At 47.2% G+C, this 27,691-nt stretch overlaps 1 protein-coding gene across 6 annotated transcripts in view; it reads right to left on the bottom strand.

Moving 5' to 3' along the window:
- LOC123760251 (acylamino-acid-releasing enzyme) overlaps positions 1-27,691 on the bottom strand; it is a 246,343-nt gene that overhangs the window by 127,670 nt on the left and 90,982 nt on the right. For 3 of the 6 annotated variants that reach the window (XM_069338417.1, XM_045745749.2, XM_069338416.1), the window contains exons 16-18: positions 26,154-26,363; positions 14,822-14,954; positions 7,763-8,235 (exon numbers count right to left, since the gene is read on the bottom strand). In XM_069338417.1, the coding sequence (XP_069194518.1) occupies positions 14,846-14,954; positions 26,154-26,363 (319 nt within the window). In that variant the 3' untranslated portion in view covers positions 7,763-8,235; positions 14,822-14,845. Of the gene's footprint in view, positions 1-7,762; positions 8,236-14,821; positions 14,955-26,153; positions 26,364-27,691 lie in introns of those variants that run through there. The other 3 variants (XM_045745747.2, XM_069338418.1, XM_069338419.1) reach the window with 2 other exon arrangements.

Here is a 27,691-nt window from a genome sequence, read left to right as displayed (position 1 = left end):
AGACGACCAAGAAGCCTGCCAAAGGGTAAGGACGGAGGAATGGATAACCGGGTAAAAGTCGGAATATGGAATACCTTTACGAGAGATGGGACAAGAGCAGACAGCTTCCTTGGTGGCAGCATCCGCACGCTCATTTAATGACACACCAATATGGCTGGGAACCCAACAAAACTCAACCGACTTAAATTTACTGTGAACAAGAAACAGCCAATGCTGGATCTCGACAACTACTGGATGAACCAGATTAAAGGACCCGAGAGCCATGAGGGCACTACGGGAGTCAACAACAACTACAAAGGAAGACTGACAATGAGAATGCAGGAGACGAAGAGCATAGAGAATAGCATAAAGCTCCGCTATAAAGATGCTAGTCTCCGGAGGTAAGCGACACATATAAGTGCGATCAGGAAAAACAACAGAGTAGCCAACACCGTCCGCAGACTTAGACCCATCGGTGAAGACAGAAACGGAGCAGGAGTGAGAAGAAAAGTGCTCCAGGAAAAGGCGTTTTAGAACTGTAGGAGGGGTAAAAGCTTTAGTGGCGCAGGTCAAGGATGTACAAAACCGCGGAAGGAGGACTCTCCACGTTGGCAAAGAAGGAACAACACGAGGAGAAACATTAGAAATACGAACGGAAAGAGAATCCTGTAGGCGAGATAACCGGACAGAAAGAGGGAGGTGGTGAAGAGGAACAGGAACCACAGGAGGGGTAAAAGTTAAAGCACGACAGAGGCGAGAGGAAGGATGTTGTAAGGACCGCGCAAGATAGCGAAGACAGTAGCGATCACGGCGGTCCTGGAGAGACAGGAATCCAGTGTCAACATACAAGCTAAGGACGGGAGTCAAACGAAAGGCACCAGAACTGAGGCGCAACCCAGTATGGTGCAAAGCATCAAGATGGCGAAGAGTAGAAGGAGCAGCAGACGAGTAAGCAGGGCAACCATAATCGAGCTTAGACAGGACGAGAGAGGAATGTAAAGCAAGGAGTGCGCGCCTATCTGCCCCCCAAGAAGTATGGGACAATACCCGAAGGAGGGTAAGGGCCTTAGAGCACTCAACACGGAGGTAAGAGATATGGGGAGACCAAGACAAACGAGTGTCAAGGAATAACCCCAAAAGCTTCGCGGAATCGTTGTACTCAAGGGGATGACCATAAAGTGACAAAGAGAGACGAAGAACGACCCATTTCCGGGTAAAAGTCATGGCACAAGTCTTAGAAGTAGAGAACTTGAAGCCATGATCGATGGCCCAAGACGACACGGCATCAATTGCAAGCCGGCGCTGAAGGAGAGGCGAATCATCACCCTGACAGCAAAGGGTAAGATCATCGACATAGAGCGCGGAGAAGACACCTGAAGGAAGAGAGGAAAGAAGACCATTGAGGGCAACCAGAAAAAGAGTAGTGCTCAGAACACTACCCTGGGGCACACCTTCGTATTGCTGAAAAGAAGCAGAGAACGGGGTACCAAGTCGCACCCGAATGGAATGACGAGAGAGGAAGCTGCGGAGAAAGAGAGGGAGATGACCACGAAGGCCAAAAGAATGAAGTTGAGATAGAATATGATATCGCCAAGTGGTGTCGTAAGCCTTTTCCAGGTCAAAAAGGAACCAGCTCAGAAGCTTGTGATTGACAAATCCCTTGTGCTTTTCAAAGGACGTCTTGCCTTCAAGCAGTATATTCCCTCCAAACGCCACCGATTTGGATTGAAATTCTTTGTACTCTGTGACTGTGAAACAGGAATTGTGTTACACATGATAATGTATACGGGTACAAATGTAGACATTCCTGCTAATGACCAACATGGCATTCAGGTAATGTTGTGAAGTCACTGCTTGCACCATATCTGAACAAGGGCCACATATTATTCACAGATAACTATTATACCAGTCCCTTGCTAACTAGGTTCTTGCTTGATAATAGAACTGGAGTGTGTGGCACAGTGAAGGCAAAATGAAGGGAAATGCCAGTGTTTCCAGGTGCTATGCAGGTTGGTGATTGCGAGCTCAGAAAAACAGGTGGAATACTTTCAGTGCGGTGGAAAGACAGGCGTGAAGTGAACATGTTGACCACCATTCATGCTGGAACAATGCTGGACAGTGGCAAGGTGAACAGAACCACCAGAGAAATAATCTATAAGCCAGATTGTGTCTTGGACTATAACATCAACATGCGTTTGGTGGATAAATGTGATATGATGGTGGGGGCAGTGGAGTGTGTACGGAAAACAGTGAAGTGGACCAAGAAAATGTTTTTCCACCTCGTTGACGTAACAATGCTGAACAGTTACAATTAGTATCTTGTCAAAACAGGTGGTAAACGTAATTTCCGTGCATTCAATTTTACTGTAGTAACACAATTACTACAGAAGTTTGGCAAAGTAATTCCTGGTGTACAGAGGCCCATTCTGAACCCGGTATTGCACCATGCTCCAACACCCAGGCTCGCTTACAGGGATGCCTTTTTGACATAATCTCAGGTTTTTACCACCAACTGGAAAGCGTGCAGTAGGCCAGCGTGCGTGTGTAGTATGCTGGTCAACAACCAAGAGGGAACAGAAAAGAAAAATGGTGATGACTTGGTGCACAGCATGTCAGGTCCCTCTGTGCCATGTCCGATGTTTCAACGAGTATCACAATCTTGATGACTTCTAAATGTCCAAGACTGGTGCCAAAACATGTAAATACAGAATAAGTGTGTGTATATAGTGGAAATAAATCATAAGAAATAGTATTTCGCGCCTCAACCAGTTTAAGTTAAAAGCGAAGCTATACCTAATAAATTCCCTGTAACCTACCTTACCCTTCTATTGTCAACCAATGTCTGTTTTTTTCTTTAAAGAGCGCTGTTTGTCGACATAATTGTATTTGTGCTGCTTTTTCATCTATGTTTTCATTTGTTGTTTTCATTCTACTCATTATGCTCAATTAGTATTAAGCTTGTCATTTAAGTTTATCATGCCCGAAACGCTTTGCGTAATAGTGGCTTTAGGCATTGTATGTACTAGCTATACCTATAAGTCAAACAATCCTTGTAAATATTTATTGTATGTATGTACCTTACCTAAATAAAATTGTATTGTATTGTATTGTATATTTTATTGTGAAATAAGACATTTTTGTGCAAATACTTGTGACACTAATATGTGGATACAATATACATTGACAACAGTTTTATGTTTATAAATCATCTCGTGAGAACATATTGAACCACACCAGTGACAAAAATGGGTGTAAAATACGCCATAGATACTGTAAATAATAACGCGAAAATAAATTCGCGGCAACTCGCGCTCCTCCTCCGTCGCGCCTGACTCACCCCGGGCGCACTGCGGTCCAGCGAAGATCAGGCGTGACGTCATCGATGATCTTCTCGGGTCATTTACGTCCATGGGTAAGTGTAATTAATTTTTTTTTATTATTTTTCCCGTGCTCAGGGAACACAAATAAAGAGATTAACACTTTAGTGCGCGCGGCAATCGCTGAAAAAAAAGCGGGTTATGCGCGTGGCGTTCTGGGCGCTCAAGCATAAACACAAAAAAGTTTATAATCTTTTCACGCTCCTAACATCAATTCTCGAGCTACGTTTTTCATTTTGGTATCATTGCGTTGGCAATAAAATTCTCTACAAGATCATATGCATAAAATGTCACCCAAGCATTTGCTATCCCACCACGAAGTAAATAAACACGAAGATGACTTGCCGTGACACCCAAACAGGAAGTAAATGTTCATACTCTTTCGTTTGTTGCCAGCCTCACAGTCATCCTACAGCGCTTATTTTGATATCACTAAACTCGCAATAAAATTCCCCACTCAGACAGATGCCTATCAATGTCTAATTATGTTCCGCACGAGTGTGGGAACTGGGCGAAGCGTTAGCCATGATTTCAGCAGCGACGACACTGTTGTGATGCAGCGCTTTGAAAGTTTATACTTATTTCACTGTCATGACATTATTTCTCGAGCTACGTATTTCATTTTTATAGCAATGTGTTCGCAATAGAAAGTTCTATAAGAACATGGGTAGAATTGTCCAACAGAGCGTCAAATAAATTTGCGGCGAATAAAATCTTACCCGTGAGCGTAAAAAGTTTTTACTTTGCTCATGTTTTTTCAAGTTTATACTTGATTCACTCCGTTTTTTTGTTTGTATAGTGTTCGGAATAAAATTCTCTACACAGACATATGCATATAAATGTAGAATCATGATCGCGGCCAACACAAGAGTGTGTGGAGTGCGCGATTACCCTCATTGTCACCAATTCAATAGTCTCTCCTCTAACTTACAATACATTGCCGTTTTCTCAAATAGGCACAGTCCCTATTAGAGAAAACAAAATTTAATGGCAAACATATTCATACAAACCCCAAGTCGATCGAGTAGTAAATACCCAATATAACACGGTCCGTAAATTTACGTCGTGATCCGACAAGCGGTTAAGCAAAACGCCCGTAATTCCAAGTGGAAAATCCAGGATAGTGTTAATTAATTAATTAAATTTTTTTTTTTTTTTTTTAATTTTTGTTGTTGTTGCGCGTGTGGGTGTTAATTCCATTTGGACCCCTAGCGGTTTGAGTAGGATGCAGGAAAATATTCCTGGACGAAAGATAAGCAAGGAACGACTCTCAGTCTTGCTCTGTGCTAATGCTGCTGCCTCTCACAGGACAAAATGTGCAGTGGTAGGCAAGTCTAAATATCCTCGAGCCTTAAAAAAATATAATGCAGGCATTACCCGTAATATATTACAGTTCTAAGAAATCATGGTTTAATCAAACAATATTTACGGACTGGTTTGAAAACCACTTTTGCAAAAAAGTCAAGAGAATTCCAGATCAACAAATGTGGAATAAAGGCCAGTGAGGTTAAGGCATTGTTGCTGCTAGATAATGTCCCTGCTCATCCCATTAGCAAGTTAATTTCAAGGGATGGCAGAATAAAATGCATGGCACTTCCACCAAACACAACATCCTTGATCCAGCCCATGGACCAAGGTGTTATCCTTGCTGCTAAATGTATGTACCAAACAGCAATGCTTGAAGATGTTTTAGTTGTTTTACTTAGCGAGGAAGATGAATTGACAGGAAAGGATACAAGGACTCAAAGAACAATAGAAAATCTAAAAAAGTACACAATCAGGGAAGCAATATTCCATTGGGCTAGGCTTTGGAATAAAGTGAAAGAAACCACACTAACAAATTCATGGAAGAAACTGTTAACAGAGAGGCCTAGATGTGATGCAGCAGTATTTGATAGTGAATTCGAAGGTTTTGAAAATGAAGCTAATGATTTTGAAGGGTTTGAAGAAACGATCCGAACAACGTTGCTCCAAGCTGGTCAGGGTGTACAAGTGAATGATATCAATGAATGGTTAGAAAATGATTACGATCCTGGTTATGAATTGTTAACTGAAGAACAGATTGTGCAAAGTGTTCTCGGAAATGACTCTGATGATGACTCGGACGATGTTGGTGAGGCTCTGCCTAGAGGTTTCGGATATCAGAAAAGATTGGAACAAATTGAGGAGCTCATTGAATATTCAAGAAAAAGTAAACACGAGGTTGTTGGAAATTTTTATGTACACTTTACAGCCTTTAACCCTTAAATGGCGCATAGCTATATACCATTTGACACCCACAGGCGCATACCAAAAAAAAAAAAATATTTTTTCTTCCTAACCTGTTAATTTGTGTTCACTGATCACGGGAAAAATAATAAAAAAAAATCGTAAGTGGCATATATTGCCCACTATAGGGCGGGGAAGTGTGACAAAAATCAGGCGCTGACTGAGTGTGCGTCCCAGGTGGTCTGTTGATCGCCAGCTGTCAGGCCAGAGTTTCCACAGAGAGATAATTACCTAATTATTTCAATGTCTCTGAGTGATTTTTCGTAGTTTTTTTGCTGTAATATTATTCAATAGTGTGTAGTGTGATATATTTATATAATAAAATGAGTGAATCATCGCTGTACTCAAAAATATGGTGTGCGTATTGTTGATTCAATTATGTTCATCAGTGAACAAATACTTTGTCGGTTATTACACTATATACACAGGTTATATATAAGTATCTGCATGTTTTGTTCACCATGACAAACCACTAAGTTGGTATGCTGAGTGGCAGTGGCAGTGGCAGGCAGTGACTGGCTGCCACTGGCTGCCACTCCCTCCCTCACCTCACCTCACCTGCCTTGCCACCATTCCCCACCCACCATACTGCTTTTGCTTTTATATACAGACATTATATATAAGTATTTACATGTTTTGTTCACCATAACTGTACATCTAAGCTTGTTTGGTGAGTAAAGGCAGAGAGGCGTAGCTACTCACACAGTCAGCTGGTGGCGGCCGCCCTCAAGGCCAGACACACTAATATTTCTCCTACAACAATACTGTTTGTGGTGTTATTACGCTATATACACACATTATATATAAATATCTACCTGTTTTATTCACCATACTTGTACAAGTAAACTGGTATGGTGCCCAAAGACCATCGTGGTCATCAGTAAACAACATAAGTCCTGCAGACGACGCTCCTCCCTCACCAAAATGGCGGCTCCCAACCTCCTACTCTCGCTGTTATCTCACACTATACACACGTTATATATAAGTATCTACATTTGTGTTCACCATAGCGAACCACTAAGCTGGTATGGTGAGTGCAGTCAATAAAAGGTGGCCACACACACTCAAAAGACAACGCCACCATCCTCCCTCCCACAGCATTACTCCTCCCTCCATGGCGCACAGCGCCAAATATCACCACAATCCTGCTATTATCAGAACCCTGGTCAGTTTTATCACAGTCAGGGGTCTTCTGTAATAATATCATCGCTACATAATAGCATGAACAAGTATATTATGGCATTTTTAGGCGATGCTGTGGTCACAAGCTGAACAACAGTGCTGTGAGCTCATGCTGCGTGCGTCAGGCTTGGTTGCTCACTCAATACTGAGGCCCCTAACACCCTGGAGTTTGGCCCACGATTTTTTTTTTTAAATGGCGTCTGTTTACAAGAGCCCTGATGAAGGTGTGGTGAACCCCGTGTATCCGCGGGCCGTTTAAATCTTGCGTAGTACTCCAAAGCATCATATGATGCGATGCGCAATTTACTGCAAGTCGGTCAAAGCATCATATGATGCGATGCGCAATTGAAGGGTTAAGCAATGTCTCAGAACGTTAGCCAGAGAAAATCAGATTCAGACAAAAATAGATAGAAAATTTTTCGTCGACAAGCCATGCTGCACCCGCTGATGCTGAATTCCCATTGACAAGTCATGGAGCATCCGCAGGCAACGAATGCTTTACAAGTCATGCTGCACCCACCGATGCTGAATTCCCACCAACAAGTCATGGAGCATCCGCAGGCAACGAATGCTTTACAAGTCATGCTGCACCCACCGATGCTGAATTCCCACCAACAAGTCGTGACAAGTCATCCACTAACGATATAAAATATGATTGAAAGGCATATAAATTAGTGTAAAAAGTGTTGATAGAGTACAGTATTGTAAGTGTTAATGATTATTTAAGCCTTGACAAAAAGATACTGTACAGTGTAAATATACAGTAGAAATAATTGTCAATAGTGAAGTAGAATTAGAACTCATGTGAATTAGTAGTAAACTTAGCTGTTGTGTGAAGTGAGTGCCTGAAAATAAGTGTACATACAGTATGTACCCTGTATACAATATAAAACAAGCGCTAAAGAGGATGACGTAATCTTCACAGCTTCGTAATCTTCAGCTTCATTAAAAGTAAGTCAATTTACCAATTTTATTATAGTATTACAAGATATTAATTGTTTTTTTTTCAACAAAAGCTACATATTAGTCTCTGTAAATGTATATTCTATCATTAGCAGAGAAAAGGTGAGCTCAAAATATTTCATCTTGGCTAGCTCTCAGTGACAAGGCTCGATCGCCATTGTATGGCCTGTGTCATAACATTAAAAATACATTACCTGCACTGTTCAGGGTAAATCAAAACACATCTCTAAAATTTTATTGAGAAAATATTAACAATCACTGATTGATACATGAAATATTTTGCAATACAAAGGAATGAATAAATTTTTTTCCACCCATCTGGACTTGATCAGAACGTGTTCACACCTCATCCATGCAGCAGCCAACAGTTACGATTCTTCGCGGCAGGGGATCGTATTCCAGGGACCTGCCCGAAACGCTACGCGTACTAGTGGCTGTACAAGAATGTAACAACTCTTGTATGTATCTAAAAAAAAAAAAAATAAATAAAAAAAACAGCTGGCTTAATCGTCGGCGTGGCACTAAACTGGAATGCAATTACACAATGAACTTTATTTAATTTTAGTTATACAGTATAAAATATATCCTACCTGAATGTTACTTGAAAAATTACCCGACCCGACTTAACTTCGGAAATAACGACTAGGGTACAGCCCCATATAGGCCATTAAATTGAGTGGATACTGTATATCGAAACAGAGAAGTGTAGCATGAACACAATAAGTTGACTGGTAACAGGCCCAAACAGCAAATGCTGGTAAACTTCCTCAGACGAAACAGCACGGGAATGGTATTCCCGTCACCCACTGGAGATGGCTGCCAAAAGTCTACACACACAGTCTTCCAAGCTCCTGCAGCCGCAAGGGAAGAGGTACCCAGCAAGCAACATGTTAAAGGCAGCAGGAATGGCCATCAAATCGAAGAACAAAACATATCCAGGAAAATTGCACACTACAGCATCAACTATGGAATTGGATAGAGAAGCCAAAATAAGTGGCTCAACTGATTACACATACAAAACAAATTAACACAATATCAATCATGGACGCTGGCTACCAGGATATATATATCACTGTCCGGTACAGCAAAAGTGGTGAAAACGCGGATGCCGAAACACGCACAGTCAAAAGACTGTACATAAACAGCCCCTACAAAGGAGAAAAAACCAGCGTTGAATGTAATGAAACGCCATTTTTTGGGTGAGTCCCGGAGGCTCCCCGGAGCTTACCAGGCTGATATGCTAATGTCAGACTTTGGCATCAGTCATGTGTACGGAGTTCTTATGGGCCTACCAGGGACCACGAGCCAGAACCTGGCCCCCTCTAGAAAGGCAAGGGAAGCAATGGCCCATAGAAACCCCTGTGTGGTTGGAAGCATTCTATGTCTGCCATCGACCGGACTAGGCACCCAGAAAGGTAGGCGTCCCAAAACAAACCCCTATTCTGGTGAAAATTGCAACCAAAAACCGAACGAGTGGATAGAACTCTCCAAACAAAAACAAGCAAACTAGTATGACGTCACCCGTCATCGCGCCGTCTGCGTAGCTCCCCCCCTCCCTGGGAGAGGGAAGGGGTAATCCCAGACCTACCATGCCGGCGATCCACACCCTAGTTCTGAGGCTGGATGTCAAAACACGCAAAAAAACGCCGACCGGAGGGAGGGAGAGAATCCGGGGAGCCTCCGGGACTCACCCAGAAAATGGCGTTTCATTACATTCAACACTGGTTTTCTGGGGGGAGCCCCTACGGCTCCCCGGAGCTAACTACCCACAGAGGAAAAGAATAGGGACAGACCCGGGAGGCGGTCGCCGCACACTACTCAACCCGAAGGCGAGACAACAGGCCGCATCCACCGACCCAATGCGACACAGGCCCGACTGGGCCTAGGAACATGTACAAGGTAATGAGCAGCCAAGGACCCTACTCTACCGCCAAATTCCCCGTGCCCGAATGTCCACCCAGGACACAGTACCAAAGACGGCGGCAAGAGCCGCGAACTTGCGGACGTCATGGGCACGGAAATAGACCACAGGCTGGCGAGCCTTGAGAACCCCGCGGACGACCTGGGAGACCCCGCACCCTTGAACAGGGAAGAAGGGAACCGGAGCAACCCAAAGCACATCCACGGACCCAGAAGCCGTGGTGTGCCAATAACGGCGGAGAACCGCAACAGGACAAAAACAAAATGCCCAACTAACCAAGCATCAACAACCCAGGGACCCCTCCGGAAAGCAGCAGTCTCATTCTTCGCCAGAAAAGAAGGAGAAGGCAGCAGATGACCAAACCGATCACCCCAACCGAAGGAGCAGAAAACCCCTGCACAGTAGGAGAGCATGAAGCTCACCTACCCGACCCCCAGAGGCCAATGCCAACTGGAAAAAGAGCCATTGAAAAACAAACTGGAACCAAAGGGGCCCCAAGAAAATGAGGAGAAGAAAAAAAAAGAGAGCACTCTGTCCAATGACCAGGACGGCTCAAGAGGCGCAAGAACAGGCCGGAGGTGAAACAAGCACGAGACAGCTTACAAATGGCGCAGATGAAAGTCCGAAAGCAAGCCGAAGCGGCTCCGCCAGCACCGCATTAAACGAGGCGACAGAATGCGGCAAGTCGACGGCTCCCAACCCCCAGCAGAAAAGCCAAGCCGACACCAACAAACGCAGCCACCGAAGAAGGGACAGAAGGAAAAGGAAGGACCGCCAAAAACCCCATACTGCCGCCAAGAAGCATACAGGTGGGACACCAACAATGAAGCCACCAGACCACCAAAGGACTCGAGATACCCGAGGCAGAACGTAATCAGCCCTGCCAAGGGTCACCCGAGCCTAGGAAGAGGCGGAGCCGCAGGAAGATCTCGGGTGCGACCACCAAGGAAGCAGAGCCGGAAGCCCAAGCCGGCAAAAAGAAGATGGAACGTCTGCCGAACAGAAAACTCCCCAACGCAAGCAAACACGCCAGGGGATCAGAAACCACGGGTCCGACGTGAGACACCAGAGAAGGGTCATCGCAAGACCCTGAAAAAACCAACAGGCAGGGCAAGCCAGGAAAACAGGAACCCAAACCCGGCAACAGGAAGGCCAAAAGGCACAAACAAAACACACAACAGTGTGAAGGAGAAAATGATAAAAAGACCAGCAGAAAAGCCCCAGCACCAGCGGCCAGGACAAGAGTGAAGCAGGAAGACGAGAGGATGCATGAGGAAGGGAAGTGGCGGAGGCCAACCCCATACCCAGCGTCCAGTGCAGATAAGAGCCCAGTAGGCTCCGGAAGTAGAACAGAAGCGAATAATAGGCGAGGGGCGAGATGAGCCAAAGCTCATCCTCAGCCAGCTCAACTAGGCGAGGACAACGAGGTTAGCACACCGCCCTGAACCAAAACAAACTCCCACAGCGCATGCACAGGACACAAAAGAAAAGTAGCCCAATAGGTTGGGCTACACAGGTCCATCCTACTCTGTCCAACAACAGAGCAGAAAAGTAGCCCAACGGGTCGCATCCCGAGCGATCCGTTAAAGAAACAGGCCAACTCATGGAAACAAAAGCCAAAAAGAAGGAAGCAACAACCAACCTAGCCGGCTCATGTAAGGAAAACAACGAACCGAATCGGAACCCAAGTGGGCCACCAGTAGCCCAACATGGCGACAAAGAGCCCAACAGGCTACAAATAGCCCAATCCGGCATCCCGGACCAGAACGGAAGGAAAACGAGCAGTGCCGAGACACAGCACGGAGAGAAGAGATATGAACAAAAGAATGAAAAGGCCAAAAACCCAGAAGCTGCCCGGAATAGGACCCACAAGCCCTAGAAAGGACCTGAGGGAAGCCCCACTGAATGATGACAGACGTACCAGTAAAACAGGAAGGAGCAAAACCAACCCGAACCTTCAAGAACACACAGAAGCAAACACAAAAGATGAAGGCACAGAAAACCCAGTTGCACCCGAGACCAAAAGTCATGCAGAACCCCAAGAAGAGGGGGACATGGCAGAGAAGTCCCGTCCCGAAAAAAGGGACGAAGAACGGAGAAAAGCACCCACTGACAGGATGGAAGCAATGGGCATAATGGACAAGGAACCGAGCCTGGGGAGGGGCCGACACCCAAGTACACGTGCAGAGAGGGGGAAAGGAAAACCCCCACTCCACAAAACTGCAAGCCCCGCTCAGAGGGGGTAGAAAAACCCCGGCGAGGTCCAACGGAGCCTGAGTCCCCCCACGTCAGCCCCACCCCAGCCCCAGGAACCCACCCGGCAGGCCCCGGGGCCGAGCCGTCCTCCCAAAGCCCCAGCCTCAAGAAAAAATTGGGCAGCCGTGAAAAGCACTAAGGAAGGGAGCCCACATGCAGACTCTTACAACACGGCTGGAGGAAACTGGCTCGAATGCCCCCGTCGCTATCCCGGAAGGGGAAGTCCCTGAGACCAACCGAGTCTCAAAACCATGGAAGCCCCCGCCCCGACCCCGAACCCACAGACGGTAAAGACCCGGATGTAGGAAGGATGGGAGGGGGGGGGGGGGCCGACAAGACAACCAACCAAAACGGGGCAGCCTCGGGGCTTCCGGGGAGCAAACAACTAGCGCGTTGCCACCGAAACCCAATGTGCAACGCCCGTGTAGCCTGCACCACATAGTCAGCATAAGTCTAGGTAACCGAGTCACAAACAAGCAACAAAACTTGCAGGACCCCGGGCCGAAGGTGTCACCAACCCCACAGGCTGCAGATGGAGGCAAAACAGTGAGAATCACCCTGAGACAAGGGGACAGCAACCCTCGAACTCGCACAAAGCGAGGGGAGGCACTCTGGGGGCCACATCCATCGGGCCCCATGCTCCCCCTAGGGGTTTCCCAGGGTCCTGAGCATTTACTATAAGAGGACTCGCGCTCAGGTAATCCCAGGCAGGGTACTGCTAACCGGCACCCATGGCTACCAAACAACACTAAGAGCTGAATCCCCGGGACATGTACACTCACGGGGACCAAGCAGGGAGAACCACCGGAAGAAGGAAGAGAACTCGGCACAAAGGGGGAAAACCCAAAGGCAGAACCCCCACCAGGTAGACAAACAAAAAGAAAAAGAAAACCCTGCAAGAGTACAGCGTACCGAGGCGGAACAGAGCTGGCCGCTATGACTGGTGAAAACAAGCTGCGCAGCACCCTGCGCCCTGCCAGTGCAAACTGTCCCTTACCATAAGGCGAACAAAGGAGACAGAACCCCCATCACGCAAAGGGAGGCCGAAAACCGAGCAGCAAACGGCCTAGCAGAAGCAGGACCCAAGGAACTTGTGGAAGGTAACCCCAAGCCCCAAGGGCAGTACTTACAGGGCACCTAGGGAAGGTAACCCTAGGCGCATGCAGCCAGAGTACTGGAGACTCACTCCCGGCTCACGCACCACCTAGAAGACAGACACCACACTCTAGGTACAGTGCTGAAACAACCACTGGAGCCGGAGCACACAACTAGTGCCAATAGCATCAGCCGAAGAACTAGGGTTTTGTTTTGGGAGTTCTATCCACTCGTTCGGTTTTTGGTTGCAATTTTCACCAGAATAGGGGTTTGTTTTGGGATGCTTACCTTTCTGGGTGCCTAACCTGGTCGATGGCAGACATAGAATGCTTCCAACCACGCGGGGGGTTTCTATAGGCCATTGCTCCCCATGCCTCTTCTGAGGGGGTCAGGTTCTGGCTCGTGGTCCCTGGTAGGCCCATAAGAACTCCGTACACATGACTGATGCCAAAGTCTGACATTAGCATATCAGCCTAGTAAGCTCCGGGGAGCTGTAGGTGCTCCCCCAGAAAAATTAACAGACTCGTGCACTGCCCAAAAGTGATGTGACTAAAGAGGAGCCACCTCCTCCAAGACCTAACCCACAACCCCTAAGAACAGGTATCTCACATATATAGGGAAATGCAAAGGAAACCCCGGGCCATGGTTCAAGTAAAATGGAATTCTAAACAGCATATGGTCATCATAAATAGAAACAAAGCAATGCCCATCGCCCTGGACACAATGTAATGTTCTAGTAACACCAATGAAGGGCCCAGCAGAGAGAACAGATGTTAAGACAGGCAACACCAGGTAGAAAAACTGAGGGAGCAGGCTGGCTGCAAATCCAGCACTTGGAGTAATTATCATGCAGCAACAATTGTTTACCTTGTACCTAATTTCTTCTGCCTCAGAGTAAGCCAGATTGTGGTCCCTGGCAGGCTATACCAGTCTTTGAGGCCTGGTGTGTTGCACCAACACTTGTTGGTACTAGAGCAACCTCATCCCCTTAAAATAATGTCACTTTTCGCTCGTATGTGTGCTATGGCCAAAAATGCACGTAATTTGAAATGAAATCAGCTCACATAAGTGATGTACTGTCCCGTTTTCTATTCGAGTCCTCCAGCTTTCTCGGTAAGGTTACGAGACGAACTTTCAATTAACGGTTTTCATGACTTTTGAAACCTTACGAGAACCTCTTGCCCTCCTAACCTACCACATGACCTTCAACTTATTGTTTTGGAAAAAAATAACATCCCAATTTTATTTTTCATCTTCAAATTTTGGCCATACGGGCAAATTCAGACGTAATTTGTAGGAGAACAGGTTGACTAGAGATGAACTTTGGCAGCTACTGATGGGTCCATTTGTCCCTCCAACACAAATATGCTTAAAAAAACATTAGAGGACAAAAAAGGGGCAAATGTTTCCATTTTATCAAAAATGTAAGCCGGGGGTATGAAGTGGGGGTTGCCAATTGTTCACCTAGGGCAACAGGTTTTGCCACCTAATTTACAACCATCTCTCAAAACAAAACCTTGCAGTGTACACACAGAAATCACAATAGCGTGATGCATCAAATGAACAAATCCACAAGATCCTCTCGGACGTAGGTTCGAACCCTCGTCACGGCCCTTGCGGATTTGTTCATGCAGTGTAATGCCAAAACAACATTTTTGTGATATTCACTACCAATGCAAATGAATATAACATTAACAATGTTACTTTTGTCTAGTGGCATCTGAACCATAGGCCCTGAACTATGTACAAAATCTAAAATTAAAATACTCGGATTTCACACCTGCTAATATGTACAGCTCATTATTTACGAAGCTGTACATTCATGTTTGTGGAACCAGAGGGCGGTGTGGATGAGGGAGTCCACTTCCGTGTCCACTTTGCTTAGAGGGTGACAGTCATCATACAGGTGGAGTCTGTGGGTAATGAAGTATTATTCTATACTAAAATATTAATAACAAACTGTGATTGCATTAAATTGTTTTCATAATCAAAGTGACTTTCAATGAACACAAAATATAATCCTACATATACCCATACAATATTCAATCATATATTTTTTTCTCTGCTCTCCATTACTAAGCCTGCTTTCATTCACCACTCTACACATTTTAACAGTGACTTACAATGCACATTATAACATGGAAATCATTAAACCACCCAACAATCTGTTATTCTAATTACTGTATACCTTATTACTGTATTATCTTATCAATCTACTATTGCTGTATTAAAGTGCAGTTATTGTCATACACATATTCTCTGGGTAGTACGGTTATCATCATACTGTATATTGATTTTAAATATTATTGTCTGATTTTTATTCCCAGGGGTAGATTAAGATAACTACACGCCCTTGGCTTCAATTCTGTCTAAGCCCCCTTTGAAAAGATTCGGACATTTTTAAGTCATTTGTAATACTGAAAGAATATGATGCATCACAACATTTGCAAAGAATGGCACTCTCAAGGTTGGCATCTTATCCTACAAGGAAGAGACAACCAGAAAACATAATCAGAGTGCAAAAATGTAGATTCTTGATGGATCAGCACATGAACCATTTTATATCAATGTTTTTTGTCACTAATCAATCAAATCTTTTGCAATTGAGGAATGATGATTTGCAACAGGTTGCACATCACCTGATTTTTTCCAATCCTAAAGATATGGAACCCAGCCTTGGGGAAGAATTTATTCAGGTCAGAGTTTATGAAACTGAATGTAGTTTTGAACTGTACATTTTGTCAATCTCAACAAACCTCTCTTCAGTCTTTCCAAATACTGTACTGTATACATATTTCTCAGTGAATGTCCCCTATACCTCATGATATCCAATTTTACCTCTCCTCAGAGGCATTTCTACAGTTTCAGAAGTTTAATACTGTTTCTTTGTACCCTTTCTAGTTTATTAATGTCCTTCTTGAGATATGGGTACATACAACTGGTGCATTCATAGAGTCCATTTGAAAACGTCTCACATAAGTCATTAACATTTTTAGTATTTCAAAATGATTCTGAAGTTGAAAAGTGTAGCAGGAGGTCCGGGCAATGACTGGGCCACGGGGACGCTAAGCCCCAAAGCTTAAAGCTTTATAAGTCTTTATGAGTTATGAGTACAATGAGCTTTATGTAGTCCTCTGGTGACACTTGAGTGTCCACAACCACCCCTAACTCTACCAATTCTTTAATGTTTATTTCACGTAAACTGTAAATTGTGTGTGGCATAATTCTTCCTATTCCATATCTTGGCATTTATCCTCACTCAATTCCATCTGCCATGTATTATGCCATTCACTTACAGTATTTTATCCAGGTTATGACAGTCATATTAAGTCTCTTATATTCCCTGGAACTTTATCATCATCAACAAACATTTTCATATAACTCTGTATCCCCCACAATGATTAGTGAAGACAAACATATCATATACTGTTTCTATAAAACCAGCGTTGAATGTAATGAAATGCCATTTTCTGAGTGAGTCCCGGAGGCTCCCCAGAGCTATCTAGGCTGAATGGATATGTATAACTTTCTGGCATCAGTCAATGCATGGAGTTCTTGCCTACCGGGGACCACGAGCCAGAACCTGGCCCCCTCTAGAGAGGCACGAGGAGCAATGGCCTATAGAGACCCCCCTTATGATTGGGAGCATTCTATGTCTGCCATCGACCGGGACAGGCACCCAGAAAGGTAGGCACCCCAAAACAAACCCCTATTCTGGTAAACTATTGTGACCAAAGACCGAACAGGTGGACAGAACTCCCCAAACGAAAATTAGATAACCATCATGACGTAATCATGTCGCCGCGCCGCTGTTGTAACGGGGGGTGGGGGAAATAGCTCTATCTTGTCCATTATTCCACCCCCCCCCAGTTAACTAACGAGGCCGGGGGAAACAGCTCTCTCTAGTCCGTTATCCCGTCCCCAGTTAGCTAACTATTCTAGAGCACCCTCCAGAGTTCCTAAGGCAACCTCTCTCGTTCAACACCTTGTAACCTAGGTATTTGACTACCTAGGTTCCAAGACTACAAGGCGCCGTCACTTGATCAGTTACCCGAAACTCTAGAGAGAACTCTAGAATACAGAATCATTGCCACAAACGTATAAGAGAAAGCGAAAGGAAAGAAATGAATAGTGAAATAATTAGTGAGGGCTTGGGGGTGAGAGGTAGGGAGGTGGGAGGAGCGAGGAGGGTCATTAGTTGAAAGTGAGAGTTCAGAGAGGGGTGGAGGGAGAGGTATAGATAGGTAGAAGTAGAAGAGTAGATAGTAGAAGTAGAAGAGTAGATAGTAGAAGACGAAATGCTGCCACCATCCATTCATGATCATTACATACAAGACAAGGAATGGAACTTGCCTGTATCACAAAATTCTCAAAGGATGTTATCATGAGTTCATTATTAGTATGTTCCCTCTGTACCATGTATCAACTCCAAACATGTACTCATTTATATCATGAACCCAGTAACCACAGAGGCTTTCTCACCTCAACTCAAAATCTCTAGGGAACAAAGTTAAACACAATTTAAATAATAAATTCATAATTATATTTCCCATGAAGTATCATAATTTAGCAATTCAATTAAAATGTTCCAGTTTAATATTTAAAGTGAGTCATCCTCCAAGAATCTGAGAACCCTACAACTTGACTGCCCCTGATCATCACACAACATATGTAAACACGTCCAAGTCACCTTAATGTTCACTCACCGAGGACTGAGTCTAAGTTGAATAGAGAGGGGGGGGGGGGGTCTGTAGTTGACAGAGACTCCCGCCCTTGCCGGCCGACAGCCTCCCTGATAGGGACGTCTCTGCTCTCGTCTGCTGTTCTGTCTGTTAATCCTTTATGCTCGATAGTTCTCCGAGTATTTATTGGGGAACCTAGTAGCTAACTCCGCCCACAAGTAGATAGCCTCCGGCACTACCAAGCCACTCCTTAAACGTCGGCATGTTTGAAGGCTACCCGGCTACAATTAAGAGCTTAGCGGAAGCAAGGTGAAATTCTCATGATCTGACCTCAGGTCACTTGAGGTCATTAACGGTTAGAGGTGTGAGATCTCCGCCGACAACTTGGCGCCTTTCCAAATCCCTGTCTGTGACTCATATTCTATATATATTTTAAATAAACTAACCCAAACACTTTTACAGTGTTACATCTCCCCTTCTCCCCGAAAATAAAGTTTTTGCAACACTGCTAAAGCAAGCTAGCTGTGTGCGACAACTTTATTAACGAAAAGAATACATCCTAGCTAAACAAATATACATCATCCTACTCTAAAAAATGAAATATGTAGACAGACGTCCATTGTCTCTGGCTGGGCGACGTCACTGCTTGGTCTTGTAGATAATCCTGTACCACATTTCTTCAACACAACTGCCTCCGTCGCTTCTCCGTCGTTAACGCACAACAACACTTGGTCAACCCGAAAGCCGTTACTACTTGAACTGTGCACAGGACCGTGGAATTCGGTTGTCCCAGCTGATCTGTAATTGGCCCTACGTCAGTCACCATGAGAGACGTATATTGGGGTTCTTCACAGCTATAGGGACTACAAGTTTCGAGACCTTCATATAGTTGCCAACAGTAGAAATCCCATCCTACTCTTCTTCCTCCCTGTTGCTCCAGCACGCCTCCTTCAGAGAACCAAACCTTCAGAGAACCACGGACAGATCCCAAATCACCAAATCTTATTACTAACATAAATCACTACACACGCAAGTTCTGGTGAACATTCCCTGAACTTCACAAAACTCACAAACTCACTAAACCACAACGGCAGAGAATCACTATCTCCTAACCTGAACAAAGCTCGCTAAATCGCGAATAATAAACACATGTCAAGATCTCCCTGATAGCGCCTGAGCGGCAAAAAGACACGTGGGACTGAACAATGTTAAAAGAACACCAACTACCTACAACATTGTTCATCCCACCGCTGCCACCATTGTAACGGGGGGTGGGGGAAATAGCTCTATCTTGTCCATTATTCCACCCCCCCCAGTTAACTAACGAGGCCGGGGGAAACAGCTCTCTCTAGTCCGTTATCCCGTCCCCAGTTAGCTAACTATTCTAGAGCACCCTCCAGAGTTCCTAAGGCAACCTCTCTCGTTCAACACCTTGTAACCTAGGTATTTGACTACCTAGGTTCCAAGACTACAAGGCGCCGTCACTTGATCAGTTACCCGAAACTCTAGAGAGAACTCTAGAATACAGAATCATTGCCACAAACGTATAAGAGAAAGCGAAAGGAAAGAAATGAATAGTGAAATAATTAGTGAGGGCTTGGGGGTGAGAGGTAGGGAGGTGGGAGGAGCGAGGAGGGTCATTAGTTGAAAGTGAGAGTTCAGAGAGGGGTGGAGGGAGAGGTATAGATAGGTAGAAGTAGAAGAGTAGATAGTAGAAGTAGAAGAGTAGATAGTAGAAGACGAAATGCTGCCACCATCCATTCATGATCATTACATACAAGACAAGGAATGGAACTTGCCTGTATCACAAAATTCTCAAAGGATGTTATCATGAGTTCATTATTAGTATGTTCCCTCTGTACCATGTATCAACTCCAAACATGTACTCATTTATATCATGAACCCAGTAACCACAGAGGCTTTCTCACCTCAACTCAAAATCTCTAGGGAACAAAGTTAAACACAATTTAAATAATAAATTCATAATTATATTTCCCATGAAGTATCATAATTTAGCAATTCAATTAAAATGTTCCAGTTTAATATTTAAAGTGAGTCATCCTCCAAGAATCTGAGAACCCTACAACTTGACTGCCCCTGATCATCACACAACATATGTAAACACGACCAAGTCACCTTAATGTTCACTCACCGAGGACTGAGTCTAAGTTGAATAGAGAGGGGGGGGGGGGGTCTGTAGTTGACAGAGACTCCCGCCCTTGCCGGCCGACAGCCTCCCTGATAGGGACGTCTCTGCTCTCGTCTGCTGTTCTGTCTGTTAATCCTTTATGCTCGATAGTTCTCCGAGTATTTATTGGGGAACCTAGTAGCTAACTCCGCCCACAAGTAGATAGCCTCCGGCACTACCAAGCCACTCCTTAAACGTCGGCATGTTTGAAGGCTACCCGGCTACAATTAAGAGCTTAGCGGAAGCAAGGTGAAATTCTCATGATCTGACCTCAGGTCACTTGAGGTCATTAACGGTTAGAGGTGTGAGATCTCCGCCGACAACTTGGCGCCTTTCCAAATCCCTGTCTGTGACTCATATTCTATATATATTTTAAATAAACTAACCCAAACACTTTTACAGTGTTACACTGTCTGTGCAACCCCCCCCCTCTTCCCTGGGAGGGGAAAGGGGTGAGCCCCAGACCCCACAGTCGCTGACCCAACCATTAGTTCTTAGGCTGGATGTCAAAAATGCGAAAAACACCGCTGACCGGAGGGAGGGAGGGATGTTGGGGAGCCTCCGGGACTCACCCAGAAAATGGCGTTTCATTACATTCAACGCTGGTTTTCTGGGGAGAGCCCCTTCGGCTCCCCAGAGCTAACTACCCAAAGATAAGGAAAAACCAGGGACTTACCCGAGCAGCGGGCCGTCCTCACTCCTCAACGCGAAATTGAGAAAACTGGCTGCAACCGCCGACCCAAAGCAACGCAGGCCCGACGAGGCCCAGGAACATTCACCAGGTAGCGAGTGGCCAGAACTCTGTTCGATCTCCAAAAACCCCAGGCCCGAATGTCCACCTGAGACATGTTGCCAAAGACAGCCGCCAAAGCAGCAAATTTACAAACGTCGTGGGCCTGGGGAAAAACCCCAGGCTGGCTACACTTAATAACCCTGCTGACAAACTGAGAAACCCAAGCCCGGGAACAGGGAAGAAGGGAAACCGGATCAACCCAGAGCGCATCCCCGGCAACGGAAGCCGTGGCGCGCAAATAACGGCGGAGAGCCGCAACCGGACACAACACATGGTGCACCCCCGGCCTGACCAACCAGGCATCAACAACCCACGGCCCCCTCCAGAATGCAGCCATCTCATTCTTCGCCAGAAAAGAGGGAGATGGCTGCAAACGAACATAACGACCACCAGGGCCAAAAGAGCAGAAACTTCGGCGCCGGAGGAGAGCATGAAGCTCGCCAACCCGACCCCCTGAGGCCAATGCCAACAGGAAAAGAGCCTTAGACAAGCAATCTCGAACGGAAGGGGCCACAACAAACCTCCGGCCTGCTCAGGCAGCGCATGAGCAGGCCAGAGGTGAAACAACGCACGAGACAACTTGCGAAACGGGGCGGAAGTAACATCAACACCGAAAGCAAGCTGAAGCGGCTCCGCCAACGCCGCACGATACGAAGCGACAGTATTCGGCATAAGATGACGGTCCAGAAACAACCAAGAGAGAAAGGACAGCACAACCCTATCAGAGACCGAAGAACACCGACACAGTGATAGGAAAAACCGGAAGGACCGCCAGGAAACCTCATACTGTCGCTGAGACGAAGCGCGCAGGTGGGAGATGGACCGATCTGCTGAAAGAGGCGGAGCCGCGGGAAGACCCTTGGGTTCGGACACCGAGCAAGCAGCGCCTGAAACCAAGGCTGGGCCGGCCACCAAGGAGCCAGGACAACTCGACCTCGGTAAGTCTCCAAGCGAGTCAGGACCTGGAGCAACAGCGGAACCGGGGAAAAGAGGTACAGGTAACCCCACCTCGCGTCTCCCACGTAAACTGGGAGACACCTTGACCACGCCGACACGAAGAGATCCACGTCTGGAGTCCTGAACATCCTGCACAGATAACTGAAGGAGACGGCATCGACCGTCCATTCCGTGGAAAGGGGACGGAACCTGGACAGGCCATCTGTCAGGACGTTGGACACCCCCCGGACATGAACTGCCAGGAGAGCCAAACCCCGAGAACTCAGCAGACAGGTCACCCGAAGCGACCAGCCCCAAAGAGCCAAGGACCGCATCGAACCCCCGCGGTTCAAACAATGAACCACCGGGGAGCAGTCCGAATGGAGCCTGATCGTCGATCCGCGAGTGACTCGAATCCTCCGGAGCGACATCCACACCACCGCGAACTCCCGCACTGTGCTGTAAGCCCGACGAAAGGACGGATCCCACCGCCCCTGGCCGGCCTGGTGAGCACTGGTCACAAAACCCCAGCCAAGAGACGACGTGTCCGTGTACACATCGAGCGAGGGCTCGGGAAGGCGCCAAGGCACCGAACCCCGAAAAACCCGAAGAGGAAGCCGGTAACGCAGCAACCGATGCATAGCCCCGGAGGTCGAACCCAACGATTGCAAGAGAGGCGGAAGGGCCGGCCCCGAAGGAACCAGAACAGCCGACGAAGCCATACCCGACCCGGCGGGTAGACCATTATGGCAAAGTTCAGGCTCCCGCACAAACCCTCGAGCAACCGCCTCGTGACCCGGGAACCCCTCGGAAACGGGCGAAAGCGGGACCGCAGGCGCAAGAGAGAAGCCGGAGGAAGAGACAAGGAAGCAGGGCGAGCGTCCCAAACCAGACCCAGCCAAGACCGAACCTGAGAGGGAACCAGATGGGTCTTCCTCCAGTTCACCAAGAACCCGTACCTGGCGAGCTGGGAAAGAACCAAATCCCTGGCGAGCAGACACGTGGACTGGCTGGGAGACCAAACCAGCCAGTCGTCAAGATAGGCCAGCACCCAAACACCTAGCAGATGCAGGCAGGCCACCACGACCCGAGTGAGGCGTGTGAAAACGCGTGGCACCAGATTCAACCTGAAGGGAAGACAACGAAAGCGCTAACCTTGATGCCCCACAACAAAACCGAGCCAGTCCCTGAACCCCGGATGAACAGGGACGTGCCAATACGCATCCTTGAGATCCAGGGACACCATCCAAGCGCCCCTCTTCAAAAGAAGACGGACCTGGGACAGCGTAGTCATCCGAAAGGAGGGGCACAAAACCCACGGGTTCAGACGGGACAAGTCCAGAATGAACCGGAGGTCCACACAGTCCCGTTTCGGGACCGGAAACAGCAATGGACAAAAGGGCGAGGACAAACGAAGAGCCAGGGCCCAGGCGGACTCCAAGGAGGAAGCCAGCACCGCCTGATGGCACGCGAGGCAAGAAGCATAGAACCGCGAAACCGCATCACGCAGGATACGGGTGCTAAGAGCTACAACAAAGCAGACGATGCCCGCACAGCAGAGGGCAGCGCACCGGACCCGGCAGAGGCCGCAAGCGCTCCCACATCAAACTCGAGCCAATCCAAAGAGAGCTCAAGGAGGGATAAGGAACGCAGAGCCGAAGCAAGCAGGCTATGAGTCCGCAAATCCTCCGTAATCAAGGCAGTCAAGAGGGAAGGAACCTGCATGTGAAGCTGCACAACACCAACATCCCGTGGAAGGGCAGGGGCGAACAATCAAGCATTTAGATGCTCGAAAGCACCCCCCAGGAAAACTTGCAACGCCGAAGAAACCTCTCGCCACTCAAGCGCGTGGGACTGACAGAACATGTGCCAAACCTCCAACGAAAAGAGAGGACAGTCTGCCAACCAGGATGACTCCGGAACTTCATAACGAAACCAGCACGAACCAGGGGATCCGTACACGGAGGAACGCGGATCCATCATGAAGGCATAATCCGGGTCACACAAGAGGCAAGCCGCCAAGGACTCCCGCACCTCCGAAGACGAAACACGGGAAGCCGGAAACCTCTGGAAAGACGGAACCGAAGAACCCTCGGGATCACGGAACCGAACCCGGGGAGGGGTGGACACCAAATCCAATTCGTACGCGGAGGGAGCGAAAGACAAGCCCTCTCCTTGTAACACCAAGCCCTGCTCAGAGGGTAGAAAAACCCAGGCGAGGTCCAATGGGGCCCAAGGCCCTCAAGCCAACCCCTCCCCATCCCCAGGAACCTCGCCCAGAGGGCCCGGGGCGGAGCCTTCCTCCTGAGCCCCCACCCCCAAAGAAAAGTTGGGAGCAGCCGAAAAAGCAGGAACAAGGGGAGGGGCCCACTGGCCTAACCCAGAAGCTTCGGCAAAAGGACCAGGCTCGAATGCCTCCGCCACCGCCCCAGAAGGGGACACCCCCCAAGACTGCCCGAGTCTCACAACCAACTAAACCCAGCCCCGGCTCCGAAACCCTCAGACGTTTAGGAGCCGGAAGCAAGGGGAGGGGGGTGGGGACTGAACGGGCAACAGAAGGGGAAGGACTCGGAGGGGTGGACGGAACCAGAGCCGAAGCGACTCCCACCCCCAAGTCCGGGTCCCTATGCACCAAAACGGGGCAGTCTCGGGGCATCCAGGCCAGCAACCAACCTAGCGCGTTGCAGCAACCAACCTAGCGCGTTGCAGCAACCAACCTAGTGCATTGCAGCAACCAACCTAGCGCGTTGCAGCAACCAACCTAGCGCGTTGCAGCAACCAACCTAGCGCGTTGCAGCAACCAACCTAGCGCATTGCAGCAACCAACCTAGCGCGTTGCAGCAACCTAAAGTGAGCATGCAATGCCTCAGCTGCCCTCACCTGCATATCAGACACAGTAGCCTGGGTAAACTGGAGAACGTACAGACAACACACGTCGCACGACTCCGGGTCAAAACAATCACCGACCCAACAGGCAGCATGGCGGAGGCAAAACCGGTGAGTGTCCCCCTGAGACAAGGGGACAGAGCAACCTTCAAACTCGCAGGACGCAAGGGGGAACTCAGGGGTCACATCCATCGGATCACGTAGCCCCCGTGGGGTTTTCCAGGGCCCTTAGCCGTGGTAACTCGCTAAGGGAAGCCCAGGCAGGGTACTGCGAACCGGCGCCCAAAACTACCAAACAAACTGCTATAGCTGAACCCCCGGGACGTGTACACTCACGGGGGGCCAAGCGGGGAGGACCACCAACACAACAAGAATGAGACAACCCCAAGAACAGTGATGGGGGACCAAACAGGCAGACTTTCCCCCCCCCCACCAGGCGAAAACAAAAACAAAAGAAAAACCCCGCAAGAGGACAACGTACCCAGGCGGAACAGAGCCGGTCGCTGTTAATGGTGAAAACTAGCTGTGCAGTACCCCGCGTCCCTACCAGTGACGAAAACTACCCCCTACCCAGAGACAAACAAGGGCAAGAAAAACCCCCAGCTGACCCCAAGGGCAGCCAAGTACCGAGCAGTACACGACACAGCGGATTTAGACCCCAAGGCGACCCAGGGAAGGTGGCCCTAAGCCCCAAGGGCAGTACTTACAGGGCACCTAGGGAAGATAACCCTAGGCGCATGCAGCCCGAGCACCGTGGAATAATACTCCTGGCCCACACACCACCAGAAGGGACAGCTCACACCACAAGGCACAGAACTGCAACTGCAAACAGGAGCCAGAGGCACGACCGCACCAGAACCCATCAGCCTGAGAACTAATGGTTGGGTCACCGACGGTGGGGTCTGGGGCTCCCCCCCTTTTCCCTCCTGGGGAAGGTGGGGGGGTTGCGCAGATGGCGGCGCGGCGGCATGATGACGTCATGACAGTTATCTAATTTTCGCTTGGGGAGTTCTGTCCACCTGTTCGGTCTTCGGTCGCAATAGTTTACCAGAATAGGAGTTTGTTTTGGGGCGCCTACCTTTCTGGGTGACTATCCCTGTTGATGGCAGACATAGAATGCTCCCAATCATACGGGGAGTCTCTATAGGCCATTGCTCCTCATGCCTCTCTAGAGGGGGCCAGGTTCTGGCTCGTGGTTCCCGGTAGGCAAGAACTCCATGCATTGACTGATGCCAGAAAGTTATACATATCCATTCAGCCTGGATAGTTCCGGGGAGCCGAAGGGGCTCCCCCCAGAAAACATTAGCTTTGAAATGCATTTTATTTCTTACCACAGTGGGTCACATTGCACATACACGAGACTACATATGCTATCCAGGTGTGGGATTGCATGTGCAGCTCAGAAATGATGCCAAGCTTTTAATTTTTACTGTTGTTACATACCAAAAAGAACAAAGGGTTGTCTGCTAGTCAAGTGGAAGCTGCGACCTGATACCGCATCCAAGAAATAGTAGTGGACTAACTTGATTATTGCCAGGTCCATGTAACCACCACCAGCCACCTATATGTAATTCAATAGGTGTATGAAGACCATTGCAAAGAAAATAATTACATCAAATCAACTTACTCTGTTTCAACACCACGAGCTAGCAACATCTTGTAGAAGTTTAGACTCTGAGAAGGAGGCACACGCGCATCATTCTTGCCTACCAGGAGCAGAACGGGAGCCTTTATTGAGTCAATGCGGCTGATGGGTGATATTGCTAACATTTTCCCAAGTGTTTCTCCGTCTGGCACTTGCCCTGGCTTGTATGCATAGCCACTTTCAACAAATGTCCTGCAATAAATATAAAATACAGGATAGAAATCTGATTTGAAAACTACTAAATATTAAATGAACAAATCCACAAAGGCCGTGCCAGGGTTCGAACCCTCGTCACGGCCCTTGTGGATTTGTTTGTTAGATGCATCACACTATTGTGATTTCTGTGTGTACTAAATATTATATAGTAATGTAAAATTAATATTTAATCCAATTTTTAAATGTAGTAAATTCTTGTTTTCATTTATAGTGCTTTAGTGATTTAAGTTTGCTTTAATGTGAGTTAAATCACTGTGGATAAGAAGGTTTTCATAATTACCCTTAAAAGCAATGTTATGATGAGTGACAGAACTCATTCCCCGTATTTCAGAGGTAGCTTCCTTTGCTTATGGCATTGTCCACCCCCAAGGACACTGAGATCCTTCAAGGACTAGATATCCTTTTAACCCATGGGACTAATAATCTTTTCAATTTTGTCTTTTCTCCAAGAACTGGGCTAATGACAATCAGAGATCAACACTATGACACCCAGAAACACATACTCTAATACCAGTTAACTCTCCAAAACTATTGAAGTGCCACTACCCAAATTGCAAGACTATGGAAGGAGGATACCTTCATTTTTTACATAATGCTCTAGAGATATTGTGGTGTTGGTTAGACATGGGGATTTAAGTCAACCTGGCTATCCTTGAGGCAGTCATGCATTTGTTGACTAGATCACACACTAGAAAGTGAAGGGACAATGACATTTCGGTCTGTCCTGGACCATTCACAAGTCGATTGTGAATGGTCTATCGATTTACACAATTGACTTGAGAATGGTCCAGGATGGACCGAAATGTCGTCATCCCTTCATTTTCTAGTGTGTGGTCTGGTCAACATATTTCAGCCACTTTATTGTGACTCCTTGTCTGCAGTCTTGCCTTTATTTAAGGGGTCCCATACTTTGACAATTTCATGGTTTTCTTCTCTTGTATTGACTGCAAAAACCAATGACCGCCAAAGTTATCTCTGAGGTTGTGTTTCCTCCAGTTATTAGAGGACTCCTCCTAAATCTCCCATGTACTGAGTATTACTTTAATGACTGGGTTGGTTGTCAATAGTTTATTTTGACTGGAATAGATAATAATTATTATGCAACATACATCCACGTGATTAGTATGTCTGGTGTGTTATGTTTGAGATTCATTGTGACTGTTGAGTGGGGGGCTGAGGCAGACAGATGTGATATTTTCACATTTTTCTGTGAGGTTGGGGGAATAGGGGGTGGGGGGTGGATGGGAAATGCTTGTTTACCCTGTGATCTGCTGGTTGCATCATTATTGATTGTTTTTTAGCCA

The sequence above is a fragment of the Procambarus clarkii genome, chromosome 39, assembly GCF_040958095.1.
Source record: "Procambarus clarkii isolate CNS0578487 chromosome 39, FALCON_Pclarkii_2.0, whole genome shotgun sequence".
Lineage (NCBI taxonomy): Eukaryota > Metazoa > Arthropoda > Malacostraca > Decapoda > Cambaridae > Procambarus > Procambarus clarkii.
The sequence above is the reverse complement of the archived record's forward strand: the minus strand, read 5'-3'. Positions and strand labels throughout refer to the sequence as shown.